The 22,140-nt window shown below is 41.6% G+C and overlaps 1 protein-coding gene across 7 annotated transcripts in view; it reads left to right on the top strand.

The window, feature by feature from the left end:
• Positions 1-22,140, top strand: part of CAMK2D (calcium/calmodulin dependent protein kinase II delta) — a 210,055-nt gene that overhangs the window by 105,745 nt on the left and 82,170 nt on the right. For all 7 annotated transcript variants that reach the window (XM_045537383.1, XM_045537384.1, XM_045537381.1 and 4 more), the window contains exon 4: positions 2,166-2,220. In XM_045537383.1, the coding sequence (XP_045393339.1) occupies positions 2,166-2,220 (55 nt within the window). The remainder of the gene's footprint in view (positions 1-2,165; positions 2,221-22,140) is intronic.

The following is a 22,140-nucleotide window of genomic DNA, read 5'->3' as shown; positions in this document are numbered from 1 at the left end:
ATAACATAATCAAACCAAACTCTCGATTTTCTTAGGCAGCATATGTTTATTTATTTATTTATTTATTTTCCTTAGAGACAAGGTCTTGCCTTGTTACCCAGGCTGGAGTGCAGTGGTGTGGTCATAGCTCGCTGTAACCTCAAACTCCTGGGCTCAAGCAGTCCTCCCATCTCAGCCTGCCAAGTAGGTAGGGCTACAGGCATGTGCTACCATGCCTGGCTGGCTAATTTTTTTTTTTTTTATATTTTGTAGAGACTGGGTCTTGCTATGTTGCCCAGGCTGGTCTCAAACTCCTGGCCTCAAGTGATCCTCCCACCTTGGCCTCCCAAAGTGGGTGGATTATAGGCCAGAGCCATTGGCATTCGGCAACAGCATAAGTTTAAAAAAAGGTAGCAGGCATCTCTGATATTGGCAGCTTAAAGAATATTCTTCACACAATTAAAATGATGGGAGAATTGCTCACACGTCAATAGTTTCGTTTCAGACATATATAGGTATACTGAGTTTTGGTGAAAATTTCCATCCAAAACCTGGTATTTTTTGTTCAAAAATGGCTTAATGAAAGACTGTCTGCTATGTACCAGATCTCTGCGTGGGATGCGAACGCTTACAAAAGATGATTCCAGTTTGGTGGTATTGAGAAGGACAGTCTGTACTGAAGACAGGAAAGGTATTAGGTATAGTTGATAAAGTTAAAATATGCTGCATCAACTAAACCAAGGGTGAAAAAAAAATAAGGAGGGAGAGACTGCAGCGTGTTTACGTTTCATGCACTCGAGAGCTAAATGGAGTAGACAGTCTGAGACTGAATTCAATTTCCTCCACTGTAGGCCTCCTCCTCATGTTAATGACAATAGAAAATCCAGATTTAACAGATGATGATCTATAGTTAATGGTGAAGCAAAAGTCTCTCTTTCTCCACTTTGGGGAAATTTCTAGAGAGGGATTTGAAAAAATTTTAATAGTGGGCCACGGATAAGACCCAATGAGAATGGAATTGGAATAACAGAGAATGGAGAGTCTATTAAGTCTGCAAGCTTGGGGATTTCATGGGTACTACAGACTCCCTCTGTAGATCGATGGTTGTAGTTTGGGTGATGAACTAAATATTCTTGTAAATTTATGTTTTGCACGTGGGCATCATGGCTGCATGAGGAACATACTAAGGGCAGGTTGTAGTAGAAATCATTATCCTCCTGTGACTTTTGTGAAAGCAGCTGTGTCCTAAAACTTTGTTGCTTTCTCTGCCTTCTGTTACCTCGTGAAGGTCAAGCCACCACGTTAGTCAATTTGGATAAATGGGAAGAATTTGCCATTGGGGGGGGGATGACTGGGAGGAGATGACCGAGCAGCTTCTACAAAAATAAATAGCAGACAAAGCAGTATGTAAATTTTACATGTGTGATTTAGTTTAGAATTACCATTGGAAGTCTAGCTCGTTTGAAAATTTAAAGAAACTAATTTGAGGAACTAGCAGATTATTTTATTAAAATTTCTCGCTGTACATTTTTGGCTAATGAGTTGGTAAATGAATTTCAGTGACTTGAGTAAATAAATAACATAATAAAAACTGTTTGGGCAGATTGGCCAGGGAACGCCATGTAGAAATTGTTGGACAAAAGGTGGAGCAGAGTCAGGGAGACCATTTACTGGACTCACAATGGTCCCTCTTGCTGCCTGTCGTAGTGATCAAGCATGAGTTGGTGGAGATTTGCATTAGCTTGATAGTCAAGGGGAAAGCAAGGAGGTGGAAGAATTGCTAGAACCTGGCACTTTGGATATACATTATAACGATCATCAACATTTATTTAGTATTTACCTGGAAATATGTGCATTATTTTACTTTTATTTTCTTTTATTGTCTCATTTAATCTCAACCATTTAATGAAATATATGTATGGATATCATTACAAGTTAAGTAATTTTTTTAAGATCACATAATTAATAATTATCAGACCCAGAGCCCACACCTTAGGTCTGTCATTTGTACCCATGCCATTCCGTAAAGCACACTGAGTTATCAGAGGCCAGAATACAGTGTCCTGCTGACATCCGTGGGTGGGAGACAGATGCTCATTGGAAATCTGGTGTAATGTTGATCATTAGTATATTTACAACATTAACACAAACTTTCTTCTCTTTTTCCTTTTATTTTTTTCTTTTAGTGCGACTTCATGACAGCATATCAGAAGAGGGCTTTCATTACTTGGTGTTTGATTTGTAAGTATGCGCTTTGTGTTCATTTATCTTGGTAATGTATTTAAAAACTGTTTTGAATTAAACATGATTTTTTTCTCATCGTACATTCTAAATTAGGGACCCCCATAATATTTTTAAAATGTTCTTTAAGTAACATTCAACTCTAATTCTTTTGAAAGGAGTTTACTACCCGTCGATGTTTTATTTAAAATTCACATTAACCTTCAAAAGTAAAACAGTTATAGGTCCCTTTGCATCGTCCATTGTGATGTCATAAATAGTTCGCAGTTTTCCCTTGGGGGACAACAATGTCTGACATAAGCAGAATTTTCCAGTGAATTTTTAACAGTATGTATAATTTATTATCTTGTATAAAATAAGATTCAGGCCAGGCGCGGTGGCTCACGCCTATAATCCTAGCACTCTGGGAGGCCGAGGCGGGTGGATCGCTCAAGGTCAGGAGTTCGAGACCAGCCTGAGCAAGAGCGAGACCCCGTCTCTACTAAAAAATAGGAAGAAATTATCTGGCCAACTAAAATATATATAGAAAAAATTAGCCAGGCATGGTGGCACATGCCTGTAGTCCCAGCTACCCGGGAGGCTGAGGCAGGAGGATCGCTTGAGCCCAGGAGTCTGAGGTTGCTGTGAGCGAGGCTGACGCCACAGCACTCTAGCCTGGGCAACAGAGCAAGACTCTGTCTCAAAAAAAAAAAAGATTCAAGGTAATAACTGGGATTACCAAGATGGATCAAAACTAGTCCAGACTTAAACCAAGGTTCTATCAACAAAAATGAAGGGAAAAGAATGGTTGTTGGCAGGGAGATAGGAAACAGGCCACATGCAGATGGCTGGTGGGAGTTTAATAAGAACATACTTTCTGGAAATCAATTTGATAATTTTTGTATTTATCAAGAGACACAAAAATGTTCATATCGTTTGACATAGTAATTTTACTTCTAGGAACAAAATTCACGGAAAGTATATCCTAAATTCAGATGAATGTTTATGTCGAAAGATACTCATTGCGTCATCCTTTATTGGGAAAAAAGAAAAGGAAAAAAACAACTTGTAGATTCAATTATAGAGAAATAGTTGCATGATTACAGTACATTTATATAACAGACTGCTCTCTAGCATTTTACTATGATGATCACGAAGAGATTTGGGATAAATAAGAAAAAAGTATTTCACATAATGTGAGTCTAAAGGTAGGTTAATACTAGGTTTGTTCAATGCAGCCGTTCGATGATATCATTAAGAAACCACGTTTTTTCCATCTTTCTGTCTGTTATGTGTAACATGTGGGTTTATCTGCATGCTCAGCCTCCCCTTAGGGTCTGAAGTTGACTGCCTCATTTTCAGATATCACAGTGACTTCCGAAGGCAGAAAAGGGGGAATAATCATTCTACTGCATGAATTTTCATTCTGGTAGAAAATCTTTCTCAAGAGTCCCTCAGAGGTTATCTGTTAATGAATCCTGATTTAGAATTGCTTCTTGAGCCTATGTCTAAAGCAGGTAAAGGGATTGGAATTACAACAATTGGCATTGACCAGTCACAATGTCATCTGCAGGTCTGGTGAGGGAACTGACCTCCCCTGAAACATATGACACCCAGTGAAGAACTAAACTGTGATTTTGTTATTAAGGAAAAAGGGAAGGCCAGTGTGCAGTGGCTCTTGCCTACAATCCTAGCACTTTGGGAGGCCAAGACAGGAGGATTGCGTGAGCCCAGGAGCTTGAGAGCAGCCTGCAATAGCGAGACTCTGGCTCTACAAAAAATAAAAAAGTTAGCTGGGTGTGGTGGCCCGTGCCTGTAGCCCCAGCTACTTGGAGGCTGAGGCAGGAGGATCGCTTGAGCCTAAGAGGGGGAGGCTGCACTGCAGTGAGCTAGGATGGCGCCACTACAGTCTAGCCCAGGTGACAGAATGAGACCCTGTCTCAAAACAAAAAAAGAAACGAGGCGTTTTGCCTGCTGTGTAGGCAGCCAAGCATGTCTGCCATATTGGTGATCCACGTGTGTGCTGTGAAGTGGAGACTCGGGTTCTGCTCATGCGGGTCCTGCTGCACAACTGCTCTCCGCGGTGCTAGTGCACGCGTGGCTTGCTCACCCGGCCGCAGTTTGGTGCCGCTCTCTTGTTCTAGTAGTGCTTCCTCTTCAGTCTTTCCTCAGAGTTCTTATTTTTACCTTTTCCATTGTTTGTTCTTCCCTCCCGATGTTCCAAGATCCCCTCTTTCATAATTTTCTTTCTTGAACTTCTTTTAACCATGCTTTTAGGGTAGGTATGCTAGCAACGAGTTTTTGGTTTTCCGTTTTCTGAGAATGTCTTAATTTTTTCTCTTTATTTCTGCAGTGTATTTTTGCCAGACATAGAATTATAAGTTGACAGTTCTTTTCTTTCAATGGTGGGCCACTTCCTTCTGGATTTTTTGGTTTTTGATGAGAAATCTTCGAATTGGTTTTCCCCTAAAGGTAAGGTGTTATCTCTCTCTGGCAGCCTTAAAGATTTTTCCTTTGTCTATAAGGTGTGTTGGCTTGGATTTCTCAGAGTTTGCTTATTTTGAATTCACTTAGCCTCCTGGATGCGTAGGTTTGTGTGTGCCCAACTTGGCAAATTTTTAGACATTGTTCCTTTGAATACTTTTTCAGCCCCACCTTCTCTCTCCTCTCCTTTTGGAACTCTGATGACATCAGCGTTGGATCTTTTGTTACAGTCCAATAGGTGCCTGAAGCTCTGGGGGTTTTTACCCCTAATTTATTTGATTTCTGTTATTTGGATTGGGTGGTTTATAACGTTCCGTCTTCAAATCTAACTATCTGATTCTTTGCTGCTTTTTTTATTATTCTACTGTCAAGCTAATCTATTGAGTTTTATTTTTGTTATTTTTTTTAGTTTTATAGTTTCCTTTTGGTTCTTTATGTCCTCTATTTCTTTGCCACGATTTCCTGTTTCTTTCGTTTTTTTCAAGTGTGTTTATAAATGCTCACTGAAGCATTTTTTATTATGGCTGATTAAAAATTCTTGCCAGGTAATTCCAAAAGCATAGTCATCTTGGCATTGCTGTCTGGTGATTGTCTTCTCATTCAAATTGAGGTTTTCCTGGTTCTTGATAAGTTGGATTATATCCTGGACATTTGGAGTATTGTTTTATGGGACTCTGGATTTAATTACATTGTCTTTTTAGCAGGGCTTCTCTGATATTCGAGTAAGGAGGTGCCGTCTTACTACTGACAGGTGGGGTTGGAATCCCAGGTTGCTCACTCAGCCTCCATCAATATGCCTGGGTGGTATCTTCTTACTGCAGGGCAGGAATTGGAGCACAGGGCTTTTTTTCTTGCTGTATTTAGTGGGAGAAATGCATCTAACCTCTTTTCTTTGAGAATCAGACCTGATGCTATATTATTTTCAATAGATTTAATTTGTCAGATCTCCTTTGCTATGCAAATCAAGATATGTTATAAACCGGGGTATCCTTCATGCTATGATGAATGCTGGACTAAAAACACTTTTGCTAGTTCTCATTATTTAAGTAATATCATTTAGAACTGGGTTAGATCACAGCTCTGTCAGGGAGGGAAACCTTTTTCTCTACCCTTTTGTGTTCAGTGTCTGGGAGCATGAAAATTAAACAAAAGAAAGACTAACAGGAGAAAAAGCACACAATCTTTATTAATATTTTTGTGCATAACCTTCTTCAAAGGGAAATTTATACCCTGCTTTTAGACAGATAAGGGGAGGGCAGAGAATTATTTCTGCATCTGTTGATTCTCAGTGACCTATAGCTCAAAATGATCCTTATGCCAAAGTGGCGTCTTTTGAAGTGGCATATTCTGATCCCCTTCAGCTGCAAGGAGCACTTCAGTGTTGAGTCAAATCCTTCTATTACTCCAGTTTCCCATAGTCATCGAGTTATTTATATCCACATTGCAAATTTTATAGATTTCTTCCTAAATTAAGGGAATGATAAGAATCATATTTATTTTTCATGCACCATTTTTAAAAAAAAATTGAGCATAATAATTGGTGAAGAACATACAAAGAAAGCAGTTCTCATGAAAACAAAATAAGATTTTCAACTGTAGTGGATCATGCCTATAGCAATGATTCGTTTGTGTTATTAATGTCTCTGAAACCAAAGTGAAGAGACATCTGAGGGTGAAAGTTTGCATATAAACTGTAGTCGTTTGAAATATGCAACATGAGGCAACTGAATCTGCTTGTAGAATGAAGACCTCAGAGTCTTTGCAATTGTTCTTTAGAATTTAAAGCTCAAGAGGAGAGTTACCAGCAGTTTTCATCAAAATGCTCTGCCAGTAAATGAGATTAATAAGCTGGTTAAACACAAGCCAATGAAGCATCCAGCTTTAGAGACAACTGGAAAACAAAGGTTAAAAGTATATATTTTCAACGACTAAAAGAAGAACATAAACAGATACATAAGTATATAATTCCACAAAATTGGGTAATTGCTGTGGTGATAATCTACAAAAAGGAAAAGTAAGTAGACTTAGAAGAATGCACATTTCAAATACAATTAAGAAAATATGGTCTTGACGATATCAATGAAGTACTCATTGGGAATATTGGAAGCCACTTAGCCAGTCAGTTCCCAGATAAAATAACTACTTGAATTCTAAAGAAGGAATGTTCCTTGTGTTCCTCCTTTTGATGCTGGTTTTGGCAGAGTGGTACTCGTGCATACCTCCTGTGGAATGTTAGCTATTCAGAATCTAATGGAAGTTCTATTTTTATGGGTGCATTGAGTCTTCTTCTAATGGAATACTTTTCACTTTCCAAAAAGCAAAACAGAGGAGGTCATGAGTCCTATGGGGGAAAAAAAAGTTTCTTCCTGCTGTTTTAAATTTATCTATTTTTATTCCGATATCTAACCATTTCCAACCACAAAGCGTTGGTAGTCCCTTTTCCAGGTAGACTCAGGGATCAGTGGCAAAGGCCCTCATGAAGCAAAGTCATTTTCACAGCAAATAATGAACTGCCCTGATTTGTTTTGAATCCTCCTTCCTCAGAGTTTGTGTCTAGCAGGTTTTCAGGCATGTCCCAGCAGCTCTGGGAAGCAGGAAGGGCTAAATACTAGAAATGAGAATTTCTCTGAAATCTAAGGGGAGACAAAAAAGTGAAGAAACAGAGCTGGATTTTAGTCTCCAGGGGAAGGGCATTCAGGCAGTGACTTTGGTCTTAAGCAGATCGGGCAGATCTAGTTCATTTCTAGGGCTGATGACGCGTCAGGCCTTGACAAGGGCAGTCATCTGCACATAAGTGCTGGAACGAGAAACTGTGTCCCTCTACTCATCTCAGCCTCATTGGCTGGGGCCTCGTAGGTTAGACTGACAGAAGACAGATCAAGAGAAAACACAAGTTTATTAACACGAATAGCGTGTGTTAACACATGGGTGCATCCAGAGATGAGGAACTCAAAGGGGTGATCAGAACCTGAGCTTATGTAGGTAGATCTATGAGGAGAACCGGTGGCACAGAAGGGCTGGGTTAGTTACGTAGAGTCCTTTGGCTCAGTCTCCAGGCTGGTAAGTCTCTAGGGCTGTCTCCAGTGATTAACCTCGTCCTCCCGAGAGAGGGGGGCAAGGGAGTATCTTTGCACATCTATGTCCTGCTTTCAGGCAAATAGGGGGAAGGCGGAGACCTTCTCCCATATCTGCTGCTTCTCAGTTGCCTTCAGCCCAGAAGAATTCCTATGACAAAACGGCATATTTGGGGGCAGCATATTTTACTACTCTTCATTAGTGACAGATATATTTCAGAACCGTGTATCAGAGGAAACCTTTATTTTGTGTATGTCGTATGCATACTTCCCTGTTCAAGAGACAGAAAAATAAATTGATAATGGCAACATAGTACCACTTGTGCCCTAATACTGTTCTGTGTACACGGATTGAAGCAAGGAAAGACAGACTGGAAGTAGCCAGTAGCCTAAACATTTGTACCCTTGTAATATTCTGAAATTATATATATATATATAAAAGAAGTTGTTGAAGTGTTGGTAGGAATTTTTGAAAAGGACTAAAAAGGTTATAATCCCTTTGAAAGTGCTTTTTAGAACAAAGCTGAGGCTATGAATTTGTCTGTAGTTGGCAATTTGTATTCAAGAAACAGCCAGCCAGCAAGTCAGCAGTCAGTTCTGCAGTGGACAGTCCAGTTCTGACACTACAGTGTCAGCTCCCCCAGGCTGAGGGATCAGTCAGTCCCCAAGACTGCCCTTCCCTTAGACACCAGTCGCAAGTTGGGGCTTCCAGAACTTCTGACCAACTGGCTTCAAGGTGGGGGTTCCCACAACCCACTCCTGGGGTTCGGTTGGTTTGCTGGAGTGCCGCACAGAACTCAGGGCAACACTCACTCACAGTGACCGGTTTATTATAAAGGACATTACAAAAGACGCAGATGTGTAGGTCGAGGTATGGGGAGAGGGCCCAGAGCCTTCCTGTCCTCCCTGGGGGTGCCACCCTCCGGGAACCTCCGCGTGTTCAGCCGTCTGGGAGCTTTCTGTCGGGTTCAGGGTCGGTGATCTCGTCTGTTCTCGGTTCTTGGTGTGCTCCTGGCCCGAGAACGACCAGACACATCCAAAGCAAGGCAAGCGTGAGACAAAGCTTGTTGAGGAAGGACAAGCTAGATTTGCAGAGCACGAGCAAGATGAAGGTTTACAGAGGAAGAGCAAGGTACCTTCACCGAAGAACAGCGAGCAGTCCCCTCTTTCCTAACAAAAGGGGCTCCAATTATGCTCTAAGGTCCTGTTTTATAGAGTCTGCATTGGGCCCTCCTCATGGTTCATGCGTCACCACTGAACCGCTGTGATGGACAGTTAATGACATTATAATTAGCCTTGGGTTCCTCTCGGTCACTGTCCAAGCCCCATCGTGCCTGGGCGGCCTGGCCTGAGGGTGGGATCCCTTGTGTGCTTCTGCGGATGAGCAGGGCTTCCTCCCTCCCCAGGTGTGGCGGCTGCTCAGGGCAGGATTCCGGTGGGGCCCCACCCTTGTCCTTCTTTCCGGGTGGGGCAATTGCTTGAGGCGCACCAAGGAAAAGCACCCACTTTTGTCCCTAGGAGAGTCTCTCAGAGGCCCCTTGCTAGCTGCCTGACATCTTCATTAAAGCCCTTAACGTATGGTTTATAATTTTAAAAAATTTCTGGTCTGATAATCCCAACATTCCTGTTATGTTCGGCTCTGGTTCTGATGCTTGTTCGGTTGTTTCAAGCTTGTTTTTGCGCTTTAGTCCTCCTTGTGATTGGCTGAAAGGTGGGCTCGACCTACTGGGTGACGGGAACTGTGGAAAATGAACCCTCAGGAGTGGGAAGAAGCGAGGAGCCCTGTGAGTAGACGGGACTCTTCAGGTGACCCTGTGTCCCTAGACTGTGAACTTCTGGGAGCTTGAGGCCAGAGCTGGGCAGACTTGGGCATTTCCATTCCCCGGGTCTGTTAGGCTCTGATGAAACCCCAGCGGGTTAGGTTCTGCCAGAGTGGTTTGTCCTGAAAGCAGACCTTGTTAGGACAAACAGAATTCTCCCCCGCATTTCAAAGTCGATCCTTTTATCGTCCCCCTGCTAGAAGCAGGAGGGGGTTTTGCCTCTGATACTCTCTGCGAGAGAGTGGCCCAGCTCTTGGAGGTAAAACTCACCAGAGGGTGGGGGCCCCCCTAGGATTGGTCCCCCTGGAGTTTTCATGTCTCAGACTTGCCTACACGAAGCCTTTGGTAATTCGTAAATGAAAGTTTGTGTTTTCCTTCCGCACACTGGTTCAGAGGAGTTTGTGCTGGTGGATTTCCGCGCTGGTAAGTTGTGTATTTACATTTCCCTCTCCAGTTCTAGGGCAGCGGTTTGCGCTATAGCTTCACTTTGCCAGATCCAAGAAGAGTCGTTCATTGTTCAGTGTGTTCAGCTTTTTACTTATTACAGAGTGACAACTTCTAAACTCCTACGTGCTAAACCGGAAACCAAAAGTCCTCACAATGTTTTTTAAAAATGTTAAATTTTATAAAATCCTTTGAAAACTCCTGAATTGTTTGGATTTGAAAATATAAGTATTAGCTGGAGGTCAGAAATCAAGTCTAGAAATTTAATTTCTTAAGACATATTTAAGATTAGTCTGACCTAGGTGATTCTTATACACTATAGGTAGCCAAGGCCAATAAAAGAAGTAGTTTGATATTTCTTTGAAAACAACTGAAACTTTCAAAAATCATACTGCCTTGGAATTTGATGTCCAGATTCATTAAAGAGATTTAGTACTTCTTTTGTTCAACCAGATTTGGATAGCACCATTTTCTCAAAAAATTAATAAATATAAAATTATAGGCACTTATTAAAGTTCTTTCTTGTTAAATAAATTCCTTGCAGCCCCTGAGTCAGATGGTTCTCCTTGACAGAGGCTAGAATTGCTATCTTGGTTATTAATTGTCATTTTGGAGACAGTGTCTGTGGACTGCCAGTGACGTTCTGCTATGACAGAGAACCTGGAAACGTTACAATTTAAAAGATGTTCGCCTCATTCAGCTGTCACCTTCTTCAGTTATGGGATGGTGCTTTCTGCCGTGTGCGAGTCCATTCCATCGCGGTCATGGCCTTTGCAGGCAGGAAGCCCAGCTCCCACTCAATCCCTGCTTGCTTGTCACCTCTACTTGAGACACCCAACTTGGCAGATTCTGCTGTCTGCTTGCAGTTAACCCCGGCCCACCCCCAGCTGTGGCATTTTAGACAGTCTCTGCAAGTAGGTTTGCTGTTATAATACATTCATTCTATGCAGACTGAGTAAGTGCTAATTATATGTAAAGTACTTTGCTAAATACTAGAGAAAACACCGTGAATGAGACCTAGTCCCTGCCCACAAGGAGCTTTCAGCTGATGGGGACAAGAGACACTAAACCATGGTGAGCCCTAAGGCAGGACAAACTCCTGGAAAGAAACGAGGTCTGGTGAGCTCTAGGTTACACACACAGGGAGAGACTCCACGCTGAGATTGGAAAGATGCGCATAGTTTACTTAGTCACAGATTCTAACTCTGCCCTGCAGTGCCAAGAGGAACATGTGCAAAGACCCAGAGAAGAGAAACTATGGAAAACGGTGGAAATGTGCAGTTCAGTGTGGATGAACCGTTAAACCTGAGGGTAGGAGGAGAGCGCTGTGAGGCTCTGAGGCTGAGGAAACAGGCTGGCGCCAATTCCCAAAGCACCTTCCAGATCTTATCATTCCTTGCACTAAAACTTGATCCTGATTTTTTAAAAAAGAGAATTGAGGGAATCAGGCCTTAGCAAATAATTGGCTTTTTTGTGTGTGTTGTTTTTAAAAGAGAGCTCTAAAGAAAATAATTTTTTCATCTATGCCTGATATATTTATGTTTAATGGCCTGATGCTGCCATTAGCAAGAAATTAAAACAATGTACTATCAAGTTAAGCGGCCTGTCTTCCCTATTGGTTAGGTCTCTATTTATCTGTCTTTGTTTTCCCAGCGTCTTGCTCAGTTCCTGGAACTAGAAGATGTTCCGTAAATATTTGTTGAGCCAAACTGAATCCTCAAGATCTTGCATTCATTTATTCCTTAAACAAATACATTTAGTGTTATTTATGTAGCTGATACAGTGCTGGCCCCTGGAGCCTACAATGAATAAGATTTTTGTGCCTCTCTTCAAGGCACTGGAATTCTTCTGAATATTCATCTAACGTCATCACGTGAATATATTCACAGTACCGTAGGCGTGATTTCCTTCTATCCTTGCAGGCCTTCTTTGCTAGCTCTTGCTCATCCCCCAGACAACTAAGCACCAGAGAGCTACAAGGTTGGTCCTTGGGTGTCATGTGTTTTTCATTTACACTCTCTTCCTAAAAATCGCATCCAGTACCATGGCCTTAAATGCCATCTGCAAACTAGTGACACCCACCTTTATAACCGCTGCTCAGAACTCTACCCAAATTCCAGACTTGCAAGTTCTGTTTCCTCCTCACTATCTGTGCTCGGATATGTCATTAGGATCTCAAATTTGAAACATCTGAACCAGGGCTCCTCGTCTCCCTGCGGTCAGACTTGCTGCTGTCAGTTGGCGGCAGCTCCGTCTTTCCAGTTGCTCAGGCAGGAAGCCCTAGGGTGATTACTCATTTCTCTTACTTGCCTTACTTACCAACAACTCCTGTTAGCTTTAAAATATATTCAGAATCTGGTAACTCATCGCCATTCTCTGCAGAACCACCTGGGCCCAAACCATTGTCGTCTCTTGCCTGGATCGCTGTAAATGTGTTCCGACTGGTTTCCCTGTTTCTGCCCTCGCCTTCCTGCATCTACTTTCAACACAGCAGCCAGGGAGGTCCTGGTAAAAGCCAAGAGCGTCCCACTCCTCTGCTCAAACTCCGCGGCCATGTTGCCTCCTGCTCTCCTGCTGACCCACTCGGGTCTAGCCACGCTGCCTTCCTCTTCGCCTGGAAAGTGCTAGGCATGTCCCGACTCAGAGCGTTTGCACTTCCTGTGCCCTGGGACCTGAGTGCCTCTCCCAGACACCTGCAGGTCTCCCTCCTCCCCTGCTCAGGGCTTGGCTCACGGCCACCTTCTCCAGGAAGCCTTCCCTGCCCACCCGGTCTAAAAGCTGCTCTTCTCTCTTCATTGACTCTTCCCCATTCCTTCCTTGCCTTTATTTTTCTTTTGTGACACTTGTCACTACCTAACCTGCTATTAATTAATTAACTCACCTGGTTAATGATCTGTATCACCCACAAGAACGTGAGCTCCATGAACGCAGAGACTTTTTCCTCTCTTGTTCACTTGTAGCCCCAGTGCCTAGAACAGTGCCTGCACAAAGTAGATTTTCAATCAGTATTTTTGCAGAACAGCATATGAAGAAGCTTCCAGCAAGAATATAAAATTGTTTTGCAAACAGTTTAGAGAGTTTTAAGTGAGTATTTCAAGTTTTCTTTCACCTACTCGCTACTTTGGGTGCCATAATGGTGCCAATGATTGCCTAAGTACTAGTTAATTAGCGTCCTCAAGATCATAAAAATTGATGTTTAACCAATACTAAAACTGGAGATTTAGTTTAGCCCAATACCTCCTTTTGAAGAAAACATGGCACATATTTTAAGAAGTGAATGTAATTACAATTATGCCTTTATGGTCAGAATAGATGCAATGTTGTTGAAAACTTAAATTCAGATACTAGTTTTTCTTGATTGTTACAATGCTTAATTAACGGAAGTATCAGTATGTGCCATTTACCTTGACTTTCTCTTAGGGACATCTCGACTACTTATTTTAGGATGTTCAATTAGCCCAGGAGCCCGATGCTAATGACTGTAGTTATTTAGGCAATCGAAGTCATTCCCATCATTCTCTTTCACTGAAACATGCAGTGTATACATGGCCTGATACATTTCTTGAGTGGTCGCATTATTCACTGGAGTCTTTGGAAAGAAAGACTCCTCTGTTTGCTTTTTTAATCTCTTATTTTGGAATTTGAAAACTATTCAACCCTTTCCAGAATGTTGACCCAACTGGGTCATTTTCATGGACAGTAAGAAATATTTTCTGCCTGCTCCTGCCTGAACAAAGAAGCCCCCTGATCTGCATGAACAACATCATCGTATCTGGTTCTTGTCCTGGCGTTAGTAACGACACGGACTTTTTCTAAGGGCATGCCTAGCTAATGGTTGTAAAACCCAAGACATTTGGGAACTGGGAACAGAAGTGGAATGATGAATAAAAGGCAGAGTGCCTTAGGAATTGCAAAATTTAGACCCTTAACATTTATGCCGAGAGTTTGGAAAAGCTTTATGACCGACAGTTCCCGGTACTCTGGAGAAGGAAGAACTCTTTACATACACGCCTAGGCTTAAAGCCGCGTCTCTGTAACTTTCTGTTCCGGCAGTAACTGTTCCTCTTGGGGCCACCTCAGCATGTCAGTTCTCTTTGATTGTGCAGGTCACGTCTTTACCTAAGAAAGTGGACAGGGATTAAAAGGAAAGACCGTGCTCTTCCTTGTGAGCGTTGCAGTGTGCAAGAGAGTTTTGGGGATTATGACGTTTAGTTGGTTTCTGCCGAATAGTGGTCTACGCTATGTGAATGGAACCCAAGAATGAAAAAGACATACTCATATGAAATTTGTCTAGGTGAATGTTCTTGAACTGCCTCTATCAACACATTATGTTCTTGGAAAGCCATTTGGTTTTGTTTGTTTGTTTTGCTTGTTTGCGTTTTGAGACAGGGTCTTGCTCTGTCACCTGGGCTGGAGTGCAGTGGTGTCAGGATAGCTCACAGCAACCCCAAACTCCTGCTCAAGCGATCCTCCTGCCTCAACCTCCCTAGTAGCTGGGACTACAAGCGTGTGCCACCATGCCCAGCTAATTTTTCTATTTTTTGTAGAGATGGGGTCTTGCTCCTGCTCAGGCTGTTCTTGAACTCTTGGCCTCAAGCAGTCCTTGCCACTCGGCCTCCCAAAGTATTAGGATTGCAGGTGTGAACCACCGTGCCCAGCCCCATTTGATTTTTACAAAGGAACGTTTGACCTTAGTAAGAGCAAACATCTGTTAAGTACTTACCGTGAACCCCTCCTTTGCAAACTATGACAACCATATTATTACACATTGTCTCATTTATAGCATCTCTAAGGATATAGTATTATTATAATTCTTATTTAAAGATGAAGAAATTGAGGGAGGAGAGGTTAATTACTTTGCCTAAGGTCGTAGACTAAGTGGCTGTGCTAGGATTTAAACTTAGATTTGCCTGACATATGCTATTAGAGAATGTAAAATATTGCTTTCTATTTACTGCTTAACAAAATTTAAATGGTGAGGTATTATGTGCTTGCATTTAGTTTGGAGTGATTTGTTTTTATTTTCTTCTTCTTCAGTCTGAATGTTAATGGGGGACTTTCTGAAGTCTGTTACTATATTTTTTGTTCAAACTCTGTCTACCTTTCGCACCTTTTCCCCACTTGATGGGTCCACTCTTAACTGCATGTCCTGAACATGGAGCTAACAGAATATCAGCTTTATCCCTTTATTACTAGAATCAGCAAATGTTCATAGAAAGAGGCTTTTCTGTACTCGTGTGGAGATTACAGACCTTCAGTCAACAGTATCGAAGAGAGTTTGTTTGTTAAACACAGAGAGAAACCCTAGATTTATGAAAGTTGGTCCTATTTGGACTAAATCCAAATGAGCATTATCAGAAGAGAGCACATTCTAGGCTGTTCTGTTGAGAAAAGCAGTGAGAATAAAACCTTTGGAGCTAGAATCACGTGGTAGATTAGTTTGGAAAGTGTTTTGCTGGAAAGTGGCTGATAATACCATGTAGAAGTTAATGCATTCTTCAGAACACTTTACATTGCAAGGGACAGAAATCCAAAATAGCTGCAGCCAAAAAGTAAACTTATTTCCTCAAGTAACTGAAAAATTCATGGGTAGACCTGGTTTCAAGTGTGGCTCAAAGGGGCCCAAGTCCAGCAGGCCCCGTATCCCCTTTTCTGATTTACTGTCACATTCTCCCTATAGTGGCCCCCAGAAATTCCAGGCTCACATCATTCTTATAGCAATAAGTCTCTTGCAAAGAGAGCCTTTTTCAAGTTATTCCAACAATTATACTAAAATTGAGTGGTGTTGCCCATCCGTGAACAAATTACTCTGACCAAGAGAATTGCATGCTAGATTGAGGAAGTGTAAAAGGGCGATTGTCAAGCCAGAATAGGCCACATGGGTCAAAAGTCAGGCAGAAGTAGTTTACCAAGGACAAAAGGGGTGTGGTTATCAGAGGAGAAGTAAATGCCAGACAGGCAAAAACAAGACAGCCGAAAGCAAAATGGCCTTAGAAGGAGAGGAAACACTGTGGCCAAAAGAGAATAGTCTGGGTGAATAAGAGCAAGGCTTGATGCGTGCTAGCTAACATGCTTTCCTTAAACACAATTACTTGCAGTTTAATACTAGAAGCAATATTTAAAAGTTATCTTTACATGGCCAGGTGGAGTGGCTCATACCAGTAATCCTAGCACCTTGGGAGGCCGAGAGCAGAGGATTACTTGAGGCCAGGAGTTTGAGACCAGCCTGGGCAACATAGGGAGATCTCATGTCTACAGAAAATAGAAAAATTGGATGGGCTTGGTGGTATGTGCCTGTAGTCCCAGCTACTTGGAAAGCTGAGGCCAGAGGATTGCTTGCACCCAGGAGTTTGAGGTTGCAGTGAGCTATGATGACGCCACTGTACTCTACCCAGGGTGACAGAGTGAGACCCTGTGTCCAAAAAAAAAAAAAATTATCTTTACAAAACAGGAACTAAATTTTTTTTAAATTGCTTTTTTTCTATATGCCAATCTACACTGTGAATTTAAAATCTTACATATTTAATTCAGTCATTATCAGAGGAACTCAGATGACTATGGATTTCTGCTAAATGAGTTTTCCTCTGATTGCGTAGCTTTTTGATTCAAAACTTTAAAAGGAATAAAGCTGCATACAGTAGCATAAAACTTTATATATGCTTTGTCATATACAAGGAGTATATGTGTGTATACACATATGTACATATGTGTGTGCTTGTATGTTTTTATGCGTTTACACATGAGGGTGGCGAGGGCACTACTGAGACTTAGAAAAAAATCACTTTAGAGGTTAAACTTCAAGTCTGAAATTTCTCGTGTTTGATTATCCCTAGATATTATCTCATCTGTTAAGGTTTTGATGTAAGACTCATTTTCTATGTTTGAAATTCAAATAGTACCTGCTCTTATCTGTAGATAATCTAACACACCATAGGCAACAATTTTAACCTGTTGTATTTCCTCTCCTCAAATGCAAAAATTGTGGCAACTGTGAATAAGTAAGGAATTGATCACGGCATGCTTAACTAACAGTTACTAAAAATAGGGTGTGAGGTCCCTAGTCACATGTGGCCCGAAGTCGGATGATGATAAAGGACAGCAAGCTGCGGTGGGACCTGAGCCAGCAGCAAAAGACAGCGACTCAGCCATCCGTGCCCAGGGGCCCTGTGAAGAGAGTGGGCCCTGCCCAGTTTTTAAGGGACCGTTAGGCGAATAAAGAACTAGAAGACATGTCTGTTGTTTTTTAAAAAGAGAAACGATAAGGCAGCGTGAACACTTTTTATGTTTGTCCTGTGGCTGTTATGCTCCTCTTTTGGAAACCGCCCCAGTTTAACGGGGGAACAACCCATTTCATTATGTGGGGTCTGGTAGGTCTGCCCCAGAAGGTGTCATTGTCCTCTCTCATCCAAGGGATGGGCACAAGACCGAGCTAGGCCTGGCGGGTGCGGCCCTTCTCTGGAATCTGAGACCTGAGCCAAGTAACTAAAAGGCTGCAAAACTGTAGGAATGGATCATCGTGTTGGGGATGCCTGGAAGAGACACACTTCTGCCTCCTGGAACCAGGAAGCCTCTCTGGTTCAGGACCACCGAGCCTGCTTCTGCAGACCCCCCTGGATGCCGTGAGCTACCCCACAACCTGCCAATAAACCCTGTTCCCTCCCTCATAGACCAGCTTTGGTTCCTGTCGCCCATAGCCAAAAAATTCTAGTTGAAACAGAAGGAAAAGCAAGGGGAAGAAGAGATGAGAACAGGAAGGAAAAGGAGGAAGAGAATAAGTAAATTGAGGGTATTAAAAAAAGAAAAGGGACTGAGGCCTCAGCCTGTCCAGTCTCAGCAAAGTATCTTCCTTCTTTTCTCGACTGATGCTTTGCAAACTTCAGTTCTGCCCTGCCCGTGTTGGTGCCAGCCAGCCGGTGAGGTCGCGAAGCGCAGGACCCAGCCTCCGAAACCCATGTGCTGAGCTCTGAGCCCCGTCTCTGCCAGTCCCTTCCTGTGTGACTTTGAACAAGCTGCTGAGCCTCTCTGGGCCTCTCTGCCTTGGCTGTTCAACAGAAACAGCAGTGCTGTGTAAATACTGGAATTGCCGTAACAATGAAATAGTTTCATTGTTGAGAAATGTACACAGCAAGTGCTTGACAGAGGAGAAACACTTAGGAGGTGTCATCTGTAATTAGAAGTCTGAGTTCTGCATAGAAACAAAGAGTTTCTATTGTATCGACCGCATTCATATCTTAGCGTTTTGGTCAGCAAATATTTACTGAACATCTGACATGTGTTTTTTTCTGTTCTAGGTGCTATAGGGAATACAGAATTGCACAAAACACTTTCTGTTGTCAGACTGCTCACAATATGATTTTGATAGTTGATACAATTACATATAATGCAAGACAGAAACATGGGGTGAGAATTATGCTCAGGGAGTCAGGAAAAAAGGAAATTTTTTCCAAGTAGAGGATAAGAAACTATATTACCTATACTTAGTCTTTAAGTATGTATAAATTTTCACACATAGAAAATAGAAATTCTTGACAGAGTTCAGAGTGAGCAAAAGTTGGAGTTGAGGTGTGTTTTATTTGGGTGATAGTTAAGAACCTGGCTTGGCTGAAGAGACTGCTTGAAATAATGCTCGAGGTACCCAGGTGGACTGTTAGATGATGTCGGGTTTGTAATGTAAATACAAGCATCAGATTCCCTGTCCCCCAACCAGTAATTAAGCTTCATGGAAGAGCAGTGTAGGTTTTTCACGTGTAGCCTTTACTTCCGAATCGAGGCTGTGGTCATCGTAGGGTAATGGTGGCCTCGGCTCAGGCATTTCAGTCTGTGCACACCGTACACTGAGCTTCTAGAACCTTAGTCCACAATGTGAATAAAATGCATGCCCAGGTGAGGTTAACCTACAAGAAGGAAGTTGAATTCCATAACACACAGAGAAAAAAAAAAAGAAAGAAATTGACAGGTAGTTGGTTGTATGAGCAAGTTATGTAACTGCATCTTTGTAAGTACATGTTGCTTGTACCCTTGACTTACATAACTTTAAGTGTAGCAAGTAAACTAGAAATTTCATTTTTTAAAAGGGGTCCCATTTCAGACCATAAATGCTTTACACAGCAATTGCGATTCGGATTTTCCTGCTGGTGACGTCGGTTCTGCACAAAGTTATCTGGAAGGATCCTGCGGCCTCGCCTTTTAGAGGAGGCGAGTTTCGCAGCCTGTGGTCCCTCCCACTGTCCCGCTGAGTCCCTGTGGCCGCTCAGGGACTGCTGCAGTGCATTGCTCAGTAGCGTTTAAATTGAAACCCTACCCTGTTATCCCAGGAAACGGCTGTTTCTGTTTTAAATTTCTTCTTAGTGGATTCTGCTACCACAGAGAGTGCTATCAGCAGACATTAGTTATTTTTGTAGGTTAACTTCTGCATGCGCAGATGAAATATATATCAAAAACTGGCAAATGAGGCTTTTATTCACATTCTTACTCCACTTGCACTGTTTTGTGCCCCGTGCAGGCTGTGTGTTAGACAAGGCTCGTTGGAATTCACAGCCCTGGGAAATTCTTGTCTAAAACCAGTGGTACATCTGAACAAACTGGGCGGAGACTCAGGGCGACACTTAAGATAAAATTGAGCATGGCAGCAATTTAAAATTAGAAGCCCTTGATGAAAGATGAGACCGGTTTCAGGCCACTTGTTGAGCCCCACCTTTTAAAGGCAGGATTTGACTCCGCCGCAGAGCTGAGCAGGCACGGGAGACCGGCCTGCCTCCCTGCTTGGTGTGGGACGGTGTTAAATAAAACTGTGACCTTTGATTATCTCCCGAGCATTTCCACCCCTGCACTGGCAGGATGCCATGGGATAGTGTATATTTATCAGCAAGCTGTGGTCTAAATTCAAACGCTGCCTAAAGCTTGTAGCAATGCGTGTCTACCGTGTATACCGTGCAGAGACTTCACTGCAAGGGACTCCGTCAACCCCCGGCGGCCGGGGACCTCTTATGCCTTGTGTGTCTCATGCAGTCCTAGCTTAAAGTAGCCCCTTCAGGATTTATTTAAATAACAGCCTGCAGTAGATTATGAATAGAAATAGCCTGTATTTTCTGTTTTGCATGTGATACAATCACTCAAGTCTCAGTATCAATATATATATTACGTTATCTCTTAAAGGCAGATTATTTTTTTTAAATGAAAGCTCATAAGTAATCACTTATCATCTTGTTTCTTTAAAGTGAAAGGAGGGATAATTAAGATATATAATTTTGAGAATTTTTAGATACCAGTTAATGATGGAAGCATCCTATGTCTTGATTATATATGTTTACACAAGTATGTGTTTGTCAAAATTTATAGAACTGTACACTAAAAAGGGTGAATTTTGCTGTATGTACATCATACCTTAAGAACTGCAGATCAGAGAGAGAGCTCTGCTAAAGAGAAGCATGCGTCCTAGATAGAAATATTTTTATTTGTCTGTGGCTTATATGTAAATTTCCTTCCTCCTCTCGATTCTATTCTTGGAGAATGAATCCTACCCACACCCTAGAATGGGCCACTCTGCATGTCACAATGCAACTGACCTTCTCTGCACAGTTTATTGGATCAGGTGTGAACACCGAACTGGTCAACCTGGATTTGGAATCAAAACAGACTAAACTTGTAAGGTCTTGGAGATTTGGGGCCAGAGTCAAAATATGCTCTCTGAAAGCCAAGGTCAAGTGAGGGTTGCAGGGAGTTGCAATGGTGAGTTAGGCAAAAGAAACCAGTGAGGAAGGAAGAATTGAACAGGTCTGTGAGCAGCACTGAGCGAGAGTCCTTGTCTCTTCGTGGAGAGGGAGATAGACATAGACCCTGGTGACCTTCCCGTTCCTCAGAGGCACAGCTGCCCTTGTAATTAAGTTCTCTGACTGTCCCCTGTGGATCTACTTTTATTTAATATATAACAGCTGCTGTGAGTTCTGGTTTTCACGAAAAGACCAGAAAATTACCCAATGGCATTTAATGTTCTTAATCCCCAATTAGAGTCAACTATCAAATTTTTGCTAGGATTACCTCTTTAATTCCTAAAATTCAAGGCTCTAGAATGGGAAGGAAGAATAGAATCTTACAGAAGTCTGGGATATTTCTGTCAACTCCTCTTTCATCTGATAATTTCAGACCATTTTTTAAAATCCAGTACCTTCTAAGGAAGAATTTACTTGGTCTTTCTTTTTTTCTTCCCTCCTAACCACTGTTTAGGTACAGAAAAGGTAAAATACAGTCATAGTTATTGATTCTATCTTCTCATATTAATATAATCATTCTGTTGTGTAAAAAAAAAATTCTACGTCTACTTTCACTCTGGGTTTTTGATGACTGATATACTTTTTAAAAAACAAAACCAAATAAACCCTCCCTTCTGAAGATTGAAGTGTAGCTTTAAAAAATAAATATAGCCAACTTGAATTAAGTGCTGAAATATGTACTAACCACTGCACTAAGAGCTTTGAATACATTATTTCATATAATCCTGATAATTTTATCAAGTACTTGCTATTATCATCAGTTTATAGATAATCAGCCTTAGTGAGTTAAGTTACCTATAGCTCCACAGTAGTAAGTTCTAACACCTGAATTTGGCACCAGACAGATTTCCTTCTAAGTCTTATCTCTTCAACAAAGCGAAGAGTATATGGATGTATTAGAACTAATGAAGGAATCATCAGATACTTTTTGGATTTTAATTATTTTTCTAAATCTCTTGTCTAACTAGAGAGAGAGTTATATCTGTGTTTAAGAAAATGTGGTACCTGTCATTGAACTAGTACTAAATTTATCATAGTATATTTATGGTATGTTTAAAATGTTAATATATTGTAGCACTCTAATGAACACAGTATAAAAGACCATTTCTATTTATGTCCCTGTGTGGGTATGAACTATGTAATGTACTTGGAGGACACTTACCAACTATGGCACCATAAAATATTCCAAAAGTTAAAGAACCAAACCAAGAAGCATTAAGTTATTCATTATAATCAAACATGTCATTCTCTACGGCTTTTTGAATTGCCAAAGTGTGTCAAAGTTTGAATGAAGAGTTTAATTACTAAGGTTATAGTATTTGGCTTTAAAGCAGAATAGAATGAACAGGA

Source organism: Lemur catta, chromosome 26, assembly GCF_020740605.2.
Source record: "Lemur catta isolate mLemCat1 chromosome 26, mLemCat1.pri, whole genome shotgun sequence".
Lineage (NCBI taxonomy): Eukaryota > Metazoa > Chordata > Mammalia > Primates > Lemuridae > Lemur > Lemur catta.
The sequence above is the reverse complement of the archived record's forward strand: the minus strand, read 5'-3'. Positions and strand labels throughout refer to the sequence as shown.